The sequence below is a fragment of the Chrysemys picta genome, chromosome 2 (genome assembly GCF_011386835.1).
Source record: "Chrysemys picta bellii isolate R12L10 chromosome 2, ASM1138683v2, whole genome shotgun sequence".
Lineage (NCBI taxonomy): Eukaryota > Metazoa > Chordata > Testudines > Emydidae > Chrysemys > Chrysemys picta.
The window spans coordinates 94989286-95010274 of NC_088792.1; the positions used below are offsets into that span (position 1 = coordinate 94989286).

The window sequence follows — 20989 nt, forward strand, 5'->3', positions numbered from 1 at the left end:
TTTATCAAAATAAAGACGTGCAAAGTTTGGAGAGGAGTTCAGAGTGATACCCGAGAACTCTTACCTTTATTTATTGGTTTAAAATGAACTGTTTGAACTTACAGTATGCATTGAAGAGAGTATTTCACTTTTTGAAATTCTTTAGGCATATACTGAAGAGGGTATATCTAGTTAAGATTGTATTTCATTCATTATATCTTGTATGTTGTTAAAAGATATAATATGGAAGTTTGCCATGTATGAGGCAAGTGTAGGTGTTGAGCTTTACCATTGTCTTCCAGACTTGTGTATGTCTGTCTTGAAAAATCTTTTTAAAAAGTGTTTAGATTGCCTTTAAATAAATAAACTGGACAGACTATTTTGTAATGCTGAATTTTATTTAAAATACATTAATCTTCAATTTTTAAAAAACAATTACTCATATTTCAAAACCTGTTTTTGTTTTATAAAGGAAATAAATGAAATTAATTGAAATGAAATGACAGATGATTTTAAATTACAGATTAGGACTCCACGCCCGCTAATGATTATAGCGGTGAGTTTTTTCCATTGACTTCCCTGAATGCAGTTGGCCTATCCACATCCAAAAAGTTGCTTGTGTGCACAAGTGTTTTTGCAGGATAAGAGCCTAAGAGACTGATCCTGCACTGCTTTGTGATGCAAAATTCCCATTGAAATCAAGGAGTCCTTTAAGTTCTACAGTTACAAAATTAAAATAATAAAATAGAAAAAATGAACACATGTAAAACTGTTCACTCTCAAGCAGAAGAAGCCATCTGTGCTAACTAGAGAATAAACCAACAAAATCAAATTGAAATGCACATCTTGATATTTAGAGCCAGGGGTTTCATATGAACAGGCTTAGGGCAAAGCAAAGTAAATTTCAGACAAAAATGCTGAGTTGGAAGGTGCAAGGAGAAGTTTAAGGTTTCTTTCCCTGGCGCTTGACTGGACTTTGCATCCTGTACATGAAGAAGAGTACGATGACATAGTACATGGTGCTTTTCAGGAGAAGGACAATGTATATTAAATATGCCGTCCTGTGCATGAACCGCTCTGTAATAGCAACACAAAATTAAAAAAACGCAAACAGTTAATGGTGCATATTTTACAGCCTCAAAGGAAAATAAGTATAAAACCATGAATGAGTGTCTGCTAACCAGGTCTACATTCCGAATATACCTGCCCATCCAGCAGAGCTGATAGAAAAGAGGCACTCTGAGTGCTGGTATCGCTACTATCTGCTAAGGAGTAAGCATGATGCTAGTGTTTCTGGCATTGACAGCTTATAATAGGGTGTTGCCATGATTTTAGGCCAAAATTTTCAGACCTGGAAGTTTCTTCTAAGTCCATATTCAAGCAGCTAAATAAAAGTGGTTTGATTTTAAGACTTCCTGATCACCCACAAATTGTACTGAAATAAGTTGGGTCATCAAGCATTCAGCACCTTTATGCACCATTTGAAAATGTTGGCCTTGGATGCTTTTATCATTTAACATGTTAGATTAAAGAACAGTTGCATGTGTAGGCTAAAGAACAATGACACACGTGGCATGTTAACAGAGCATAACAAATACCACCAAAGCATGTATTTCAGCAGAACCTAGTGTTTAACCTGAGCTACCCATGGGCATTAGGTACTGGACACACTGCAAATGTTAACTTACAGCAGTATTCCACACCTAGAATAATTGTGTGTGGACTATTGACAAAAACGAAAATATTCTCTTTGTATTAACCATATGAAATAGTGCTTAATTCTTAACTATATTGTAGAGAAAATGAGAATTGGACACAATTACCTATGAAAAGTCTGTTGGTACAGTCTGCTGTGCTTTGAGGCGCTATGGAGGTGCCTGAAAGGATAGAAGCATAACATGTAAAGAGGGCTTTAATTGTCAAATGGGATTCTTGTTGCAAATTAACACACCCCTTTCTTGACAGAAGTTTAAAGAAAAAAAAAGATGGTAAAAGTATTATAACTACAGTGACTCAAATATGGAAAGTTAATATTTTAAAAAATAAGTACCTAGATTCCATCCAGAGTAAATGCTCAGTAGCATGTAATTTATGTGCAAAACCAAGTAGAGATAAAACTGGGAAAAATGCATATGCTCCTGCAAGTGAGTACTTGTATGCCTTATATAGAGATTTAGGTACTGATGTTGCAATCAGATCAGTCAGTGCAGACCTCTGACCCTTTAGGAGCTCAATTGAAGTCTTTGCATTTACATGGGTGCCGGGGCCTGGACTAGCAGATCTGATTGCAGGGTCTGGACATTGGCCCTTCTGTGTATGCAAGTTTCTGTTCATATAACTGCAGATGCATTTTGTCCAATCAAATTATTCAGTTGTGTTTGCCCCTTTGCAATGTATATGTATACTTGGACGATAAAAACCTGGCCGCCTTATTTTGTCTCCAGTGAGAGGGAGCCTGAGATTGTTGGCATTCATGGTAATATTGTTTAATAGCTGTACAAGAGACAGAAGAAAATAATCCTGATGAGGATACAGTCTAAGGCCCATCTCTTAGGCCTTTTGGATGGGCAAGAGGGGGATGGTCAATAAGTCTATTTTTCTATTGTATTTGAAATAGATAAATTTGTATCTTCTCTTATTAATTGCCTCCATGCTGACTGAGACCTGGGGGTAAGATACATACTGCAAATCAATAAATAACCTGAAAATATATTTTTATCAGAAGGCACTTTGAGAACTGAAATGTAAGGATTATGGGCCAGATTCTGAGCTAGTGTCAACTGGCCTGGCTCTATTAACTTGACTAGAGCTATGCCAGTTTACACCATCTGAGAATCTAGCTATGTGGGAATAGAAGTTGGAAAAATAGCTATTCAATCAAAAGAACGGAGAAAGATTTTGTTCTTAAAGATCTAAACCTGATCTCAAATAAGAATCAAACAGAAATTACGGTACTTCTCTTAATTTATTTTCTCTTTCTCTTGCATTATCTTTTTGATTTTGGTTTGTGTAATTATTCTGGTCTGTTTTAATAAGCTAGATGCTGTGTGTGTTACTTTTCTTGCAATATATACAATATACAGCACTTGTTCAAAACCAAACACTCTAGCCCAGGTCTGTGGCTGGTGTAAAACTACAGAGCTCCATTGAGTTCAGTGGTGTTACGCTGATTTACACTAGTTGAGCCAACATTTTCTTTCATTCTAGAAAGATTTTAAACTGAGGGAGAGAAGCCAAAACTGAGCTTTTGATGGAGATAGCCAACTTATGGAGAGATGGAAACTAATATTGGCCTGGAGAGCGGAAACCCTTTTAGGAACAGTAATGAATTTTATTGTTTTATTGTAAAGAAACAATGAACTCTCTAAATATAAATATAAATATAAATACATATATATAGAACTAGTTTTAATAATATAGTATATACCTTGAGATTTGATAGGGACAGAACCAGTATCTTTTTCATGTTGATAGTGGCAGCGATAATTCTTGTTGCTATTTTTATCTACGGTCAACCAGCTGCTTATTGAGTATGATTGTAGATTGTCATCAGGGGGCCAAATTTCCCCAAGCACTGCATTTTTCTCTGCATTCTTCTTCTCATCTTCCCAAGTCACTTTAATAACATTTGGGTAAAAATCCTCAATGAGGCATACGTGTGTTACTTTCTCATCTTTTTCAAAAAAAGGAGGCAGGACCTGGACCTTGTTGAAATCGAGTTTTGCTTCTGTTTCTGGATTTATTTTAGAGAGAGAAATGAATTTATTAGAAATTAAGTAAATTCAGAATTGCAGTATACATGGTATGCTGTGCTTTTGAAACAATAAAGAATTCAAAGATTTGAAAGTAGAAGAGAGAGGCAATTTCATTTCTTGCATCCAATTCCTCCAAATTGCACTCATGCACACAATCTTAACTCTGAGTTCAGCATGAGAACGATATCTCATTGCCAAACGTATTTTAACTACTTCAAGTCTATAATATATTGTAGCTGCCTATTAAATTCTGAAGATGGGAGTAAATTATCCACTTATGAGTTACAGCTTTAGGGAGTTGGAATTGCAGAAGTTTACGTGCTTGAATTGAATGCAGGTTTTTGTGGAACAGAAGAATCTGTGAGAGTGCCCACTAACTTAGCTTCCAAACTCAAAATATATTAAACACTTTTTGACTAAATACTAAGTACAGCTTTATGTTCTGGTTCATTTCAAAACATTTGTGACTTTGAAAAATCTCCCCTTTATTTATCCAAAATATGTGTATAAAAGACACCGTGATAGTGAGAGGAAGGGTACATCTACACTGCAATAGAAGACCTGCGGCACAACCACGACTGGCCCAAGTCTCCTGATTCTGACATGCAGGGCTTGCGTAGCATGGCTAAAAATTGCAGTGCTGTTGTTTCGGCTTGAGCTGGAGCGCAAGCACTGAAACCCAACAATGGAGGTGATCTAAGAGCCCTTGCTCCAGTCAGAGCCTGAATGTCTACACTGCAGTTTTTAGCACCAAAGCCCGAAACCACAAACGCAAGTCAATTGACCCAGGCTCTGAGACTTGGTGCCACAGGGTTTTTATTACAGTGTAGATGTACCTGAAGGGAAGGGTATTAAAGATTCCACAAACCTTTTAATGAGGCCTCTCTTTAAAAATCACTAGAATATTTTATCAGGAGATAAATTTGCCCTGAACTAACTCATATACTATTTAAGAACCTTGGTTAACACTTTAAAAAAGAGAGTTAGAAAAGTAATCTTTAAGCCTTTTCCACACTAAGGAATTTAACCTTTGTGAAAACATTTTTTATCAATTATTCACCTTAAAATGATATAAGAACATATAAGATTTGTTCTATTGCAGACCCAGCCAATACAACTTTGGAGAAACTGTTGCTGAACGCCATTTGGGGATATTACAGTAAATACATTAACATAAATCACTCAATGACAAATATCAATTACGAAATTATCAAGGATAATACACCCTGAAATGACTTTGTTTATGTATTTGGCAAATGTAATGGAGTGTTATGCATAATGCTCAACACTTCTGAAAATCAAGTCACTTAAATGCCCAAATAAGTAATTCGGAGCCTAACTTTAGGCAACCACTTTTGAAAATCTTGATTATGAAGTATTACTAACAATGGAACTCTCAATGGAACTCAGCTATCAAATCTTTGCTGAGGAATAGAGGGAATGTTGCTGCTTGTGTCCAAATCCTGGAGTGAATTAGCAAAGTGCCTATTAGTGAATTTCTGCTGTATCTCCTAAATTATTTTAAAATTCGGCCACAGTATTAATGTTGTTACTCTAGAAATAGAGCTTAAAAAATTGCAAAAAAATCATTTTTTTTCCACTTCATAAAATTTTAAAAAATTGCGGCCTGCTATAGGATTGGATAAAATACAACCAAAAATATTTTTTATTAAAAGTTTGAACTAGAAAGGATGACAATTTTATTTCATCCCCGAGTTTGTATAAGTGCATGAAATAACACTGAACAAGGCCAGAAAAGACTTCCTTACTAAAATCATTATCTGTTTGCTCGTTTCATATGGCTGACATTAAACAGTACATGTTTTTAAACAGTATATTGAATTTACTAGTTTTCACAAGAAGTGAGCAGGTTCAAAACACTTTTACTGCTGCTAATTCCTGTCTCCTGTTTGTCACTGTGGGCTATAACCAAGAGAATAAGGTTCCAACCCAGCTAACTGCCGAAGAAGTATTCTCTACAGAATGAGGCAATGTTCTCATGTTATAAATGTGCATCACAAAGAAGAAACGGAAGGTTGTTGATATTTCAGTAGTGTTGAAGGTCCCCAAACGGGCACCATGAATTCTGTGCATTCTCTATTTGTTCCAACACTTAACTGCAACAAAATATTTGGCCTATACTCCACAAAACATTTTGATTGGAATTTTTAAAGGCAGTAAGAAGGGATTTAGGTGCCCAAATCACCTTGAAATTCAGGCTTCTTTGATAATGTCAGCCATTGTCTTTAGTCAACTGAGACACAAATAGATTAATACTAAGGCCCTGCTCCCGCAAAGTCATAGACTCGTAGACTTTAAGGTCAGAAGGGACCATTATGATCATCTAGTCTGACCTCTTGCACAACGCAGGCCAGAGAATCTCACCCACCCACTCCTGTAATAAACCCCTAACCTATGCCTGAGTTATTTAAGTCCTCAAATCATGGTTTAAAGACCTCAAGGTGCAGAGAATCCTCCAGCAAGTGACCCATGCCCCAAGGTGAAAAAGCTCCAGGGCCTCTGCCAATCAGCCCTGGAGGAAAATTCCTTCGCGACCCCAAATATGGCGATCAGTTAAACCCAGAGCACGTGGGCAAGACTCATCAGCCAGCACCCAGGAAAGAATTCTCTGTAGTAACTCAGATCCCACCCCATCTAACATCCCAACACAGACCATTGGGCATATTTACCTGCTAATAATCAAGATAAATTAATTGCCAAAATTAAGCTATCCCATCATACCATCCCCTCCATAAATTTATCAAGCTTAGTCTTGAAGCCAGATATGTCTTTTGCCCCCACTACTCCCCTTGAAAGACTGTTCCAGAACTTCACTCCTCTAACGGTTAGAAACCTTCATCTAATTTCAAGTCTAAACTTCCTAATGTCCAGTTTATATCCATTTGTTCTTGTGTCCACATTGGTACTAAGCTTAAATAATTCCTCTCCCTCCCTGATATTTATCCCTCTGATATATTTATAAAGAGCAATCATATCTCCCCTCAGCCTTCTTTTGGTTAGGCTAAACAAGCCAAGCTCTTTGAGTCTCCTTTTATAAGACAGGTTTTCCATTCCTCGGATCATCCTAGTAGCCCTTCTCTGTACCTGTTCCAGTTTGAATTCATCCTTCTTAAACATGGGAGACCGGAACTGCACACAATATTCCAGATGAGATCTCACCAGTGCCTTGTATAACGGTATTAACACCTCCTTATCTTTACTGGAAATACCTCGCCTGATGCATCCCAAGACCGCATTAGCTTTTTTAACGGCCATATCACATTGGCGGCTCATAGTCATCCTGTGATCAACCAATACTCCGAGGTCCTTCTCCTCTTCTGTTACTTCCAACTGATCCGTCCCCAATTTATAACCAAAATTCTTGTTATTAATCCCTAAATGCATGACCTTGCACTTTTCACTATTAAATTTCATCCTATTACTATTACTCCAGTTTACAAGGTCATCTAGATCTTCCCGTATGACATGCCGGTCCTTCTCTGTATTAGCAATACCTCCCAGCTTTGTGTCATCCGCAAACTTTATTAGCACATTCCCACTTTTTGTGCCAAGGTTAGTAATACAAAGATTAAATAAGATTGGTCCCAAAACCAATCCCTGAGGAACTCCGCTAGTAACCTCCTTCCAGCCTGACAGTTCACCTTTCAGTATGACCTGTTGTAGTCTCCCCTTTAACCAGTTCCTTATTCACCTTTTAATTTTCATATTGATCCCCATCTTTTCCAATTTAGCTACTAATTCCCCATGTGGAACCGTATGAAATGCCTCACTGAAATCGAGGTAAATTAGATCCACTGCATTTCCTTTGTCTAAAAAAATCTGTTACCTCTCAAAGAGGGAGATCAAAGAAGTTTTATACATGTGCTTAATTTTATGCATTGTGAGTAGTTCCACTGATGTTAAAGCTTGTGAAGGTTCTTCTACTAAAAGGGTTTCAGCTTATTTTTGTGCTGTCTGGCTATTCTAGAGTTTTCTGAAACTATTTGGAAGTGAACCAGACTATAACCCTGTATGTAATTAGGGTTGTGTCAAAAAGTATTTAAAATATCTTGAAATTAGAAGCAAATAAAGATACTTGAGATGTAAGACTACCTAACCAAGAATAATCTCTTCATTAAAGAACTTTCCCTCATTTTGGAAATTGTCACCAAAAAGGGAATTGATTTTTCTCTTCTTTCCAATTTAGATCCTCATGCCCCAGCACTAATTAGTTCAACATTTGGGGCTCAATCTTACATTCCAAATGCACCATAAGCACCCAGGAATACAGGATTGGGCTTGAACAGTAGGTTTACCAAATGATTTATTTACTCAAGTCTTGTATGTATTCAAAAAACCTTTACACAGCTTCCTGCCCAGTGATGATGTGCTTTGCAAAATATAATGATTATTTCTGGCATTTCTCATTAGATGTTTTTAGAAATTGGAGTCACATTTACATGTTGATACTTTTTCAAGCACACATAGTTTTTTGTATTTGCACATGGTTAGATGGGTGTCTATCCAATATAAAATCTGAATTTTGTACATATATAAGCAGTATGTGTGTTTGCATAAGTGGGCAAAATCTGTTTTAAATGTCTTGCCTCATTTTAGGTGAGATATAAAACCCCTTAAGCCAATGGGATTTTTTTCTTTGGCTTCAATGGCCTTTGGATAAGACACTTTAAGAAGATAAGACCCTTAATTTCCAAGTCAATTAGAGTTTCCAGTGTGGAGCTACTTGTTGTTTTGGTCCAACTTAATTTTTCAAAACCTCGCTTGTCTAATTTATTTAAGTGGAATTTTTAACAATGATGGCGTGTTGTAAAAGAGTATACGTGATCTATTCTTATTACTCTAAGTATCACTTCTCTTTTTTAAGACGATAATTAACTTTGGGCCCCTTGGTTTCACTTCTTGCTCAAAAGAAATTCCTATTAGTTTCAATGGGAGGTTTTCTGAAATGAGGATTGCAGGGTTAAGTTATAATTGACTCACTGATAACTATTTTTGTGTGTGTTTGCAATCTGCATGCCACTTATAGGTAAACTCTCATACGTAAATAATGTTGATGTTCTAGTTGAGAACAAAGTCCATTATGCCATCAGAATATATTAAAAAATAAGTAAATGGTATGCTTGCAATTTTAATTTTTCATTATGTGCTTTGTACAGCAAAGTGCTGAATGTGCCTGTGAAGTTCTGAATGCTTCTCATTTCCCATTGAAACCAATGGACATTGAGGGTGCTCAGCACCTGGTATTATTTACACCCAAAAGAGCAAAGGATTGTTATGACATTTCTCTGTTGCTGGCCAGTGACTTATGATTTCATTAACATTAGTGTTGCTAATAAATTATTACACTCGTAATAACATTTTATTTCAATGCAAGAACGTACACTGGCTAAAGTATTGAGCTTATTTTGATAGATTTTGCCATTATGAAACATTTAAAATAGTTTGACTAAAAACTTTCTAAAAACTTACCAGTTACAACAAGTTTTGTGCCAGTTCCAAAGATTTTCGCAGCTCCCACAGTGTTACAACTTACTACAAAAACGGCCTAAGACATGTCTATTCAGAGGGATCAGATCTGAACAAATATTGCTAAATAGGCACAACTGAGAGCCAGTTAATTCAAGCAAAGAAATGGTGGAATTTTCAATGTATTTTTCAGAGTGAGCTTACATTGGTCTTTTCAAATACTGTATATTAATATTAATTTGGTAACTTTTAAATTCTGTTTAAAAGAAAATCATTCATTTCATTGACAGAGAGGATTGGGTTGACATTTGAGACCTAATGTTGGACTTGTACTATTTTCTCTTTCCTAATAGACTGATGGAAAAGGGTATTTCAGTTAAATTCTGCTGCGTGCTCGGTGTTTTTGTCCCTGTACTACCAGAGTGGTCAAATTGGTGCATTTTAAAAATCCCAGTATAAATAAACATATAATTAGAAAAAAATACTCATTTTACAGTACACTGTGACCTATCCCCTTTTCTCAAGATGTTTCATGACATCTTTCCACACATTAACTTCTTACATCTCCTGACTGATACATACTTCTGATACGGGATGATAAATCCTGGTCACCGCACTAAGCAGAGTTAAGGGGATTTCTCTAGGAGAGCTACATGATGGACGGGAAGATGAAATCTTTTCCCCAACCTAGCTAGAGCATCATAGCCCAGGAGCTTTAGTAAAGTCCATGCAGTTGCCCACCCACTGAGCAGGCGTTTTGGCCAGTTGATCTCACTAGTCACAGACCCAATGGCCATTCCATGCCCTCAACACTCCTCTACCCCCGATCCCCACTGTTCTTTGGTGCACAGGGGTACCCTAGAATTGCCTCTTTGGCTTGCTGCCCCCCCCAGGATGGTACCATGGATGTTCTGGTCTGGGGTATGATCCCTACACAAGAGAACAACCCAGCTTTGACTCAGGATGAATAAAAAACCCCTCTATATCAATAATTGTCAATGTGAATTCTGTACATTAGCTTCACATTTAGATAGTAAAGACATTCATTCTTCTGCTGTAGATTGCATATCACGTTTCCATTGTCAATTATCCTTTTTGAATAAATTGTGCTCTGCAGTCTCTAATTTTATATTATCACAAGTAACTTTTTCTCTATGCTACTACAGAACTTACTTGAAACAATGAGCTTTGTGCCAGAGCCGAAGACTTTGATATAATTGTTCTCACTGTGTTCATGTGCTTTGCAAAAACTCATGGGCCAGATCTTCTGCTGCTGGAAATCAAAGGAGCTTCATTGAGGATCTGGCCCATATAGCTTCCATATGACCCAATATGACTTCATATTTTTTGATGTGCAATTGTGAATAGAAGTTGACAATCTCTTTAATATACTAGACTTGTGAATAAAATGGCTTTTCTTTACGAAATGGCAAATACTTGATCCTGTATTCCGCTGGCACCCCAAACTCCAATAGATTGCATTATATGTTTGGAGTACTTTAGAAGCAGACATGCAAAATGAGTCAAAAACGTCAAATGCGTTCTACATATCAAAGGCTTAGAATTTTCTCGTGCTTGGATCCCTCAGCATCACTTGAAATTTCTATTTTTCTCTTAGAGTGAATTTAGGGTTTGTGAATGGTGCCAAATTGACAGCACTGGAAACTACCTATATTGAAAAGACTTCAGCATTCTACAATAGTGGTCCAGTGCTTAATAATGCTATTGTAAAATGTGCTGAGTGATTTTGGACTATTGCTGGAGAATCTATTTTATTTAGTGTTGGATTTCTCACCAGGTCCTAACAGTGTGTTTGAAATCTGTTTGCAAAGGTCACCTTTAAAGGATGAGATGGTAAATTATTCTTAATATCCCTTAAGTTCTTGGTATTTCTGATACAAGTGTCATCAACAATGCCTGTCATGATGAAGTTTTTAAGGTGGACACCTGTCCTCTGAAGATTCTTTGCTCACAACTGCACATCACTTTCTGCCATAAATTTGGATTTGGTCTTTTAGGACCAATGGGGTTTGGATCAGATACTTATATATTTTTTCTATAAGGAGTTTATGTTCAGTCAGTAATGTCAAAAATCAGTACCTAGAACTGTTTGAGAAGGCAGCAAACTGATTTAAACCAGTCCTAGACTACTTGAGAATCTTATCAGCAAAATAAATCAGTAATAGTAGCTCCTTTGTACGTTATAACTAATGATCTGCACTGATCACTCCGTTCTTAATGCACTTTGTTTTACAAAAACCCAAGTAACTTCCATCATATAATGTGAGATATGATCTTTGGACAACCTTTTAATAAGCATTCCAAATATTTTTCCATTTATTTCTTCTATGAAAGAATGTAAAGTTTTGGTGAATTATTTTTCTTATTTTAAACAAAATGACTAAGTACTTCTGAAAGTTGTCAGATAGCATTGTAGACTGAATCCCTTCCCTCACAGGATAGATACAACACAGGCAGGGACAGGATAAGCTTCTTCACACCATCTCACAGAGCCATGTCATTTTTGTCCTGGAAGGACAACCTCTAGAGATGAGGGGACAGTTCAGTCTCCAATTCAATCTTTGGCTTCTGCACCGAGCCTGCCATTAGTATCAGGTTTTTTCTAGAATATTGCATTCAGAAGAATCCAGTTATTCCATTTTAATGTAAACTTCTTTAATGATGACTAGATGCACTTTAATGGATACAATAAGAAAAGCACCATTATTCCCATGTCATGCTCGTTGACAGCACCAAGCATGGTTCTGTTTGCATATCTTTTTACTCATCTATTCCACTAAGCAAGAATTCTGAAGAATTCTGGTAGGTCCTAACCCTGCTCTCACTTATACTGGTGTAAATCTGGAGTAACTCCATTTTAAATGAATGGAGGGAAGTCAGTTTAAAAAGAGGCATGACGAGTGTGAGAGCAAAATCAGGACTGCTCACTATATATGACTTTAAAAGCAATTTCTGCTTGTTCAGTATAGTTGTGAATAATGTTGTCCCTGCTAAGAAGTATGGTTCTATGGGTAAAATCCTGGCCAAAAGTCATTGCCATTGAGTTCTGTGGAGTCGGGATTTCACCTCATCTTCTTAGAATGGAAAAGCCCCGATTCCTATAATTCTGGAGTCAAATTCAGCCCTGGGCATAAACCGCCATAATTTCTTCTGATTTTACTTAGAGTTGTGCCAGGGTCTGAATTTCTCCATGATCTCAGTGTTATTTTTCCTCTTAGGAGGAAGTTACTTAGCCAATATTTGATATTTCTCTTTGAGAAGATATTTTGTTACTAAAACATTTTATTATATCCTACAGGCTTAATACACTAATAAATCAAGTGAGCAATCTTAGGTCTTCATGCTGTAATAAATAATCTGCACATGTCACTGACATGGTTCTCCATTCCTTTCACAGTCAAAAGAGCTGGTAAGGCTCTGGGAGTTTTGCCTGTCAAAGAGTGCAGGATCTTATACAAGTAAGAGGATTTAGGAAAACTGTCCATTGTAAACTATAATGCTAACTAAATTGTATCTACACTCTTAATACCATAGAATATTCACTTAAAGCAACATGCTGATCCTGATCTGATATTTTTAGAATGAATTATGATAGTGTATTTATTTTAATTGGCAGCATTACAACAATTTACCTTTAGTTGAGAGCTATAGGGGTACTAAGGTAAACTTGATTTTGAATTGAGGTTTAAAATAGACTGACCGTTCTAGTTTCTGAGACAATAAGGATATGATTTTCCTTTGTCCTGTGTTGTCAGTTATACCAATGCAAACTGGGTGAAACATTCAACTTAATCAGAATGGTAGCATTTCCCATTGACTTTTTATGAGCATAAGTGACTTCCAAGAGAAAGGCAAAGAAGACTCAGACTCCAAGTATATATTGTTAAACACCTATTAAGTGTCAGTTTGCCTGCAATGCCAAGGTACTTCACATAAGATGACAATCTCTAGGCCAAATTCTTTCACTAACACTGGTGTAACTACAAGAATTCAGCTATGAAGATACTGACTACTTCAGAGATTGCTTCTTTTGTTTTAATTGAGAAGCATCATGATGTTACTTCTTTCAGAGTTGTTTAATTTTATGCATGTTTATGAATTTTAGTTAAAGAGTTTGAATAATATCAAAGCTAAGACAAATTTTTGCAAATGGACCAAGGACCCGCATGCTTATGGCAGCACATCCTCTGAAAAATGACATTTAACAGCTGAAATATTAGAACTATTCATTATCTTGAAAAAATCTACTTTAAATCTATCAGTAAATATTGCAGGTTTGCTCTGGGATTGAAAAGTTGATGTATTTGAGATCAGATCCCACGAGGTGCTAAGAGCCCTAACTTGCACTGAAGTCTACAGGAATTGATGGTGTTCAGCACCTCACAGTAACTGCTCAGTACTTCACAAGATCGAGCTTACAATTGTTGACCTTACCTGTGATAAAAGGCTTTTCAATTATCACAATAAGTCTCTTTATCTTTGCATTACTGTAATTACCACATAACTTACCTGTTACAATGAGCTTGGTCCCAGAACCAAATACTTTGGTGCGATAGCCACTAGAAGTATCACAGTGAGCAAATCCTTTGCAAAATACTGTACAGATCTAGTATCTTTATATTGATGAACCTGTAGCTGTTGCTTTAAAAAATTCTGATTTGCTATTTAAATTGCTTTCTGGTCTTGCAATAAAATAGTAAATAAGGAGAGTGCATGTAAAATAATGTGAAAACTGTGGAGGCGATTTTCAAAGGTGCAAAAGAAACTTAGACATGGTTAAGTTAGACGTGCCATTGAAAATCTGTCCCTAAGGTTAATCTGTTTCAATATGGTTTAGATTGGCTGTTTCTAATAATTTGTGGAAAGGAACATATTACTTTTAAATTGGGGTCCACAAGCTGAGGTTATAAAATTAAGCCTGCATGCTGCCATCGTTCCATGATGGTGCTCCTAATGATAACGATAGATTGAGGGTGAAATATAGCTCTTAATTTGGGTATTTTCATGAGAATTATTTTGGCTAACTTTTGCCATTTGGTGTAATCAGAAATATTCCCCAACAGAAAACATTTGCTTTACATAAATATTTGTTTGTCTCAGGGACAAGGTACCCAGCAAGGATGATTTAGCAGTATCTGGAGGGAATAATAAACTGAATTAAAGACCCAGAATTCTCTCAATTCCAATAAATCCAAACATGGCTAAAACCTTTTACCAATTGGAAATCATCTTTAAAAAATAAAATTGAGAATCATATTATTGTCTCAATTATTGTATTTTATTAAAAGGATTACTCTAGCACATATACCTTATGTTTATGTAAAAAAGAAGAACACCTCTTTATTTCCCATCACTACATGGAATCAACAAGATTTACTGCATTTTGGCCGCTTTTTGGCCTTTAATTAAGCGCATGCTTAAATACGTTGCCGTATGCGAATGGTTCCTGAACTGGAGCTTTTTTTAGGAAAGAGAAAACAATTGCATTAAGATATTACTACTAGAAATGTACCTTTTAATGCTACCTAATGGCCAGATCCTCCAAGGGCTGATGATCCTCAACTCCCATTTAAATGAATGAGCATTAAAGAAGCTCAAAACTCATATGATGGGGTGCTAAATAAACGGTATTGTACAAAAACCATAAGTTCTACATTTCACATTTACTGCTAACAATAAGTGTTTCCACTTCTGAATATTTTTGCACAATCACCTCACAGTGTAACAATACTAAACAAGCTCTCCAAACAATTTACATCATTCTCATTGATTACACAAGTGTAACTGGTTTGCTCTGAATTACAGAGACTACTATGGGTGAAATCCTGATCCCAATGAAATCAATTGGAGTTTTGCCTTTGAGTTCTGTGGAATCAGGATTTCACCCAGTATATTTATGAATAACTTGATTTTGTCCTGGATAACAAGCATAGTAAATACAGAGAGTAAATGTATGCTTTGAAAACATCTTGAGAAACTTACTTGAAACCACCAGTTTGGTGCCCGAGCCAAAGTACTTTACTCCATACTCACATCATTGAAATCCTCTACAAAAACTAATGAATTATCAAGTTATGAATTTCATAAGAATAAAATTCTGAAGTTCATATTTTTAATACAAAGGTCACAATCTAAACTAGGCTTGCTGTCAGCCACTTAACTGTGTGAGTATTCAACTGAGTTTATGCACTTTGTGAATTCCTGTGCCACCTGCTACCAAAAATGTGTTTTGCTCCTTGACATACATCACTGCATGGCAAATTGAGTGGGGTGATTTCCTGGTCACCACTCGATTCCATTAATTTCAGTGGATGAGCAGGATTTAGTCCTATGATCTCCAATGTGCCTGGATGGGAAGGATGGTTTTGTGGTTAAAGCACCGGAGTGAGACTCAGGAGATTTGCCTTTTCTTTTCTGGCTCTCCCTCTCTGCCGTTGGGCAAATCACAATCTCTGTGCTTCACTTCACGTCTTAATGTATAGTTTAGAAAATGACACTTACTAGACAATCTATTATAAATACTGTTATGTACTCAACATTAACTAGCATTTATAGTATTGATTGGACTGTTTAAGTAGCTTTAATCTGATAAAGAATATTACACACAAAAGGGAAAAGATACTTTCTGTAAAAACACTTACTGAGAACCTGAAGACTGTTGCACCTCAGGTACTTTTCCTTCGTTAATCATCGTACACTGATATAGTCCTAATAACAAACTTTTTAATATTCTCATACCTGCTAAATTGAAACCTGTGCTGTGAATTTTGCACTTGCTGGCATTTGGACATAATTTTAAATGTAAATCTCTCCATTTCCCTCCTGATTCTTAACACCTATTCAGTAAATATTCCAGTCTTTTACTCTTGTATTCACTTTATTATTAGGATCATATACTGCCCTCAGTGAACCCCTTGGTGTCCTTGGAAGTTCCATACACAGGTTAAGAGTAATACACGGATTATGTGCAAATTCCTTTTTAAATATTCATTTATTTGGTCCAATTTTTTTGTCCCTTGATTCTATTTACCAAAAGAAAAACAATCAAGAATAAAAATACTTACCAGAAACAACTAGTTTGGTTCCTGTGCCAAAGAACTTGATCCAGCTTGAAGTATCACATTGACTTTTCATTTTACGATAAGCTGTGGTACTTTACTTATGCTGCTGTGTCCTTGTTCAAATAACCAGGCACTCTAATCAGTACCTGGGGAAATACTTCTAATGAAGTTTTCCTCGTTTCTTGACTATTTGGAGAATTTAATTAATTCACATTTTTGTGCCCTCATAAAGCTGAGACAAAAATTCTCTTCCCAGTGACTCTATTTGCATGTCTTTGCAGCTTTTCTGTTAACGAATCCTCGTTCCTTAAAATGGAAACTAGGAGATGGCTTCTATTTGATTTTAATGTTGTAAATAGACTGTTGGATCAGGCGGCTCTCAAACATTTTTACTGTGTGGTCCATATATGAAAAGAGAGATTGTCTCATGGACTACAACCCCTCTCACATTTCCAATAGCATTGACCACCTCCTCCTTCTCCCATCCACAATCACATCACATCTCTGTAGCAATTGCTTACATGAAAAAATGATACCTGGAAAGAATTTCATTCTTAGCTGTATTACTGAAATTTAATAGATGGTAATGAGGAGGAACCAGCATAATGTCATCAGCCAGCTCTCTAGTGACTAGCACAAAGAGCTCCATAGACTACAGCGAGAAGCTTGTACCCTAGATATATATTTTGCTGTATGTTGGGATTGTTGCAGTTTGTGTTATCAATTTACTGGTATCTTTTTACATGGCTGCTGGGGAGGGGGAAAATATTTTCCTCTGCATACACAGATGTTTTGAAACAGAACAGAGATAACATCTGAGAAAGCCCACCTCATTTCAGACAAAAGGTGTGGATGAGAATCTAGCAATTGGAAGGGGACTAATCAGAGTCTTTGATCTTTCTCACAGCCACAGCCATCCCCCACCCCCATCCCTACCTCCACCTCACTCACCTGCAGAATAATTCTGAGAAATAACTGAGAATGGGTAAGAAAAATTGAAAAGTAACATACAGAGAGAGGTGGTTGTTTCAAAAAGCTTGTCTACTACCCAAGAGTTTATTGGGAATATCTCCCAGCATTGCAATAGTGCTGGTGAATCTTCACTGGTGAGCCCTGGGAGAACTGGTGTAGTGAGGACAATAGCATTCACTAGCATGTTACCACCATGTCTTTGAGACCTGCTCTGAGCAGGATTAAGTGACACCATCATAAAAACACCAGCACGAGCACTGCTGCACTTGGTGTCCTTGGTGGGGCTGTACTGATGTTAGTGCAACAGCAGGAGGTTTAGACAGTCCCCTCTGGTGTGATCCGGACCAGTGATCTGCTAGGTCACTCCAATCCTTGATTCAAGGAGCCAGTCTTACCTTTCTCTACTGTGAGAACCCCTACTCCTGGAGTGTTCACACACACCCTCTGGCATATAAACTGCTCCTTGGATTGTGCCATAGTCTAATCATGATGCATAATAACTTGCACTGGTGTTGCACTTTCCATTCAAGAATTTCAATGTACTTTAATGCATTAAGTTTCAGTGTCTATGTGAGGCAGGTATTATTCACAGCAGGAGAAACTGAAACGCAGAGAGGATAAGTGACTTGGTCATGCAAGAAAGGGTGCGGAGATTCAGGGGGCAGAGACTCATGAGAAAGAGGAGGAGCTGGGATGGAGGTCACAGTCTTGGTGCTGGTCACCTCCCACTTCTACATAAGTTCCAGCACCCCTGTGGGGGCCCCCAAAATTGACCAGGGCCCTGGGCATGGGTCCCATGGGCCCATGCATTAATCCACTACTGAGTAGAGCAGAAGAATTACATTTCACGTTTAGTTACCACACTCCTGCTAATACACCCATGACTGACGTTCAATTTTATTGCAATAGTGTTACACTGTTGACTCGTATTTAACTTGAGATTCACTATGACCCCCAGATCCCTTTCCACAGTACTCCTTCCCAGGCAGTTATTTCCCCTTTTGTATGTGTGCAATTGATTGTTCCTTCCTAAGTGGAGTACTTTACATTTGTCCTTATTGAATTTCATCGTATTTACTTCAGACCATTTCTCCAGTTTGTCCATTTTGAACTTTAATCCTATCCTCCAAAGCACTTGCAACACCAGGAAGGGCAGCTGTTTAACCCAATCCTTTTGTAGCAGCCAAGATAACCCATGCTCATATCAACTGGGATCACCCTAATGCATCACCACTCAGACAGTTCAGTGATGAGCGATAAATGACAATATAAAATAGGATATGGTAGGCAGTAAACTACCAATGGTTTCTGTGATGGATTGTAAGGACTGGTCATAATCTCCTCACTTCTAGGCCCTAGGAGCAGTGAATAAAAGAGAAATAGAAGAATCATCCTCTCTCCTCCTCCTGTTCTGACTTTCAAGCTGGGCAGCTCCAGTCCCTGAAGACTCCATCTGCAATAAACACGCTATAGCGCCCTCCCGGTTCAGATGTGTGGTCAGTCTGCCCATGTGGCATCCCCACAAAGCTACTGAGCATGCTGCAACCTGGTGCTTCAGGGGCTGAGCAGGACTTTCCTTGTAATTGCTGCTCAGTGTTGCCAACTTTGGTAATTTTTCGCTGCCTTGCCTCGTTTTGGAAGGCCTTGGCAGCAAACCTCCCCTGCACATCCCAATAACCCTTTAGTTGGCGACAGGTGACTTTTTGGGTGCTCTCTGGGCGATTCAGATGGGCCCTGTCTCTGCTGCCACGGGTGCCCTTTGTGAATGAGCAGCCACCACGGTGCGTGCACAGCTGGGTGGGGAGGCAGCCAATGGAGAAGTGGGGGCAGGGTATAAACCCAGAATTGTCCCACGTGCGAGTAAGATGCGGTTGCTGCCATGACACCTCCATGGAGTGCACAAGGGCCAGAAGCGGCTCCAGGCACCAGTGCAGCAAGCGCGTGCCTGGGGCGGCAAACTGCGGGGGGCGGCCTGCCGGTGGCATGCCTGTGGAAGGTCCGCCGGTCCTGCAGTTTCGGCGGCAATTCGACGGCGGTTACGCCGAAGCCACGGGACCAGCAGATCACCCGCAGAAACGCTGCTGAATCCGTGTGACCATGGATCACCCACAGGCATGCCGCCAAAGGCTTCCTGACTGCCGTCCTTGGGGTGGCAAAAAACATAGTGACCTAACTCTCTGATACCGTGTGGCAGCAGGGGCCATGTAATGGGCAAAGTTCCCTTCCTGTGAGAGTGGTGACAACTGTGACATAGCTGTATCCTTAGCCATCATGCTTGTTTGCTTTCAATACATGTGAGGAAGAGGAGGAGGGAGGAGGTGGGGGAACCAGGAAACAGACCCTGGCAGACACTGGAGAGAGCAGTGTGAGAAGGGGATGCTGCAGCCAAAGGTACAGGGAGGAGGAAGGGCCAACAGCAGCCTGTGTGTGTACATCCTTTGGGGGTTACTGCGGGGGGGGGGAGGGGAGGAAAGGAGGGGGGAAAGCGACTATGTTACTAGAACTCCCAAAAGTCCTGGATTTTGTGGGACTGTCCTTTGACCCCCACAATCCCCTGTTTCCCCAGGCCCCCCCGCAAGTGGCATCGTGACCTAGTGCATGGGGTCATGGCACCACTTAGGTTTGGCTCATCTGCCCCTCCATCTCCAGAGCCCACTTTAGCCACTGGAAAGGTTGGGACGTATGCACTAGAGCCCTGCGGGGAGGAGGGGAACAGTGTTCCTGCTGGGGGAGGGGAGTGTGGAAGGAGCAGTGTTACCAACCTCAGCGATTTTGGGGGCTACTTTTCACATGTGTTTGCCAAAAGTGAAAGTTTTGAGGCTGACAACACTGTTGCTGCTGCAGGCCACTTTAGCACCAGATGTAAGAACAAGGACCTGCTCTTTTCTGTGTAATCAGTGCCTCCCCAGCCCCTCCGCTAGCACCCAGGCGGTGAGGAGGAGGAGGAAGCAGCCTGACTGAGAATGCAGAGGGGTGAGGAATGTGTGTGTGTGTGTGTGGGGGGGGGAACACAGGGGGAGACAGGTGCAGGAGCCAGAGTGTGAGAAGCAGCAGAATGGGAGGGGGAATGGTTATCAGAAGTCGGCAGGGGGGGTGAGGGGAAGAAGTGGGGTATAGGAAACAGTATGGGGAGGAGGGGACAGGTGGGACAACAGAGAAGGAAATGGACTGGAGGTAACAGGTGGTGGATAGGACTAAAGGGAGCGGCAGAGGAGGCATATCAGTGTGTATAGGCATGGGAGGAGGATATAAGATGTGTGGGAGGATAGGCGCAGAAGGGGATGGGGCAGAAGATGGAGGATGGGGGAGGATAGGAGCTGAAGGGGAGGGGTGGATATGAGAGAGGGGGACAGAGACAGGGTTGGGGCTGAAGAGAGGATGCATGGTCTAGTGCTTAGTGCTAGCCTGGGACCTGGGAGACCCGCATTCAATTCTATCTTCTGCCACAGGCTTTCCATGTGGCTTTGGGGAAAGCACTCAGTCTCTACAGACTTCTGTAGTATGGGGATAATAGTACTTCCTTATCTCACAGCGGTGTTGTGTGGATAAATGCATTAGAGATTGTGAGGTGTTTAGATACTACTGTGGTAAAAACTATATAAATATGTTACATGGTTGGGTGAATGGGATTGAAGTAATGGGATTCTGACCACTAGAGAACCCTCCCTTGCAATTCCCTAGAATTGATTTCCCATAAATAAATACTCATCAGAA

At 39.0% G+C, this 20989-nt stretch overlaps 1 gene segment (V, D, J or C); it reads right to left on the minus strand.

Moving 5' to 3' along the window:
- Window positions 1-358: 358 nt before the first annotated feature.
- LOC101942435 (T cell receptor gamma constant 1-like) lies at window positions 359-15933 on the minus strand. The segment is given in 6 exon segments: window positions 359-1056; window positions 1803-1856; window positions 3407-3712; window positions 9225-9287; window positions 13677-13801; window positions 15884-15933. Coding segments are annotated over 6 exon segments (732 nt in total).
- Between the last annotated feature and the right edge of the window lie 5056 nt (window positions 15934-20989).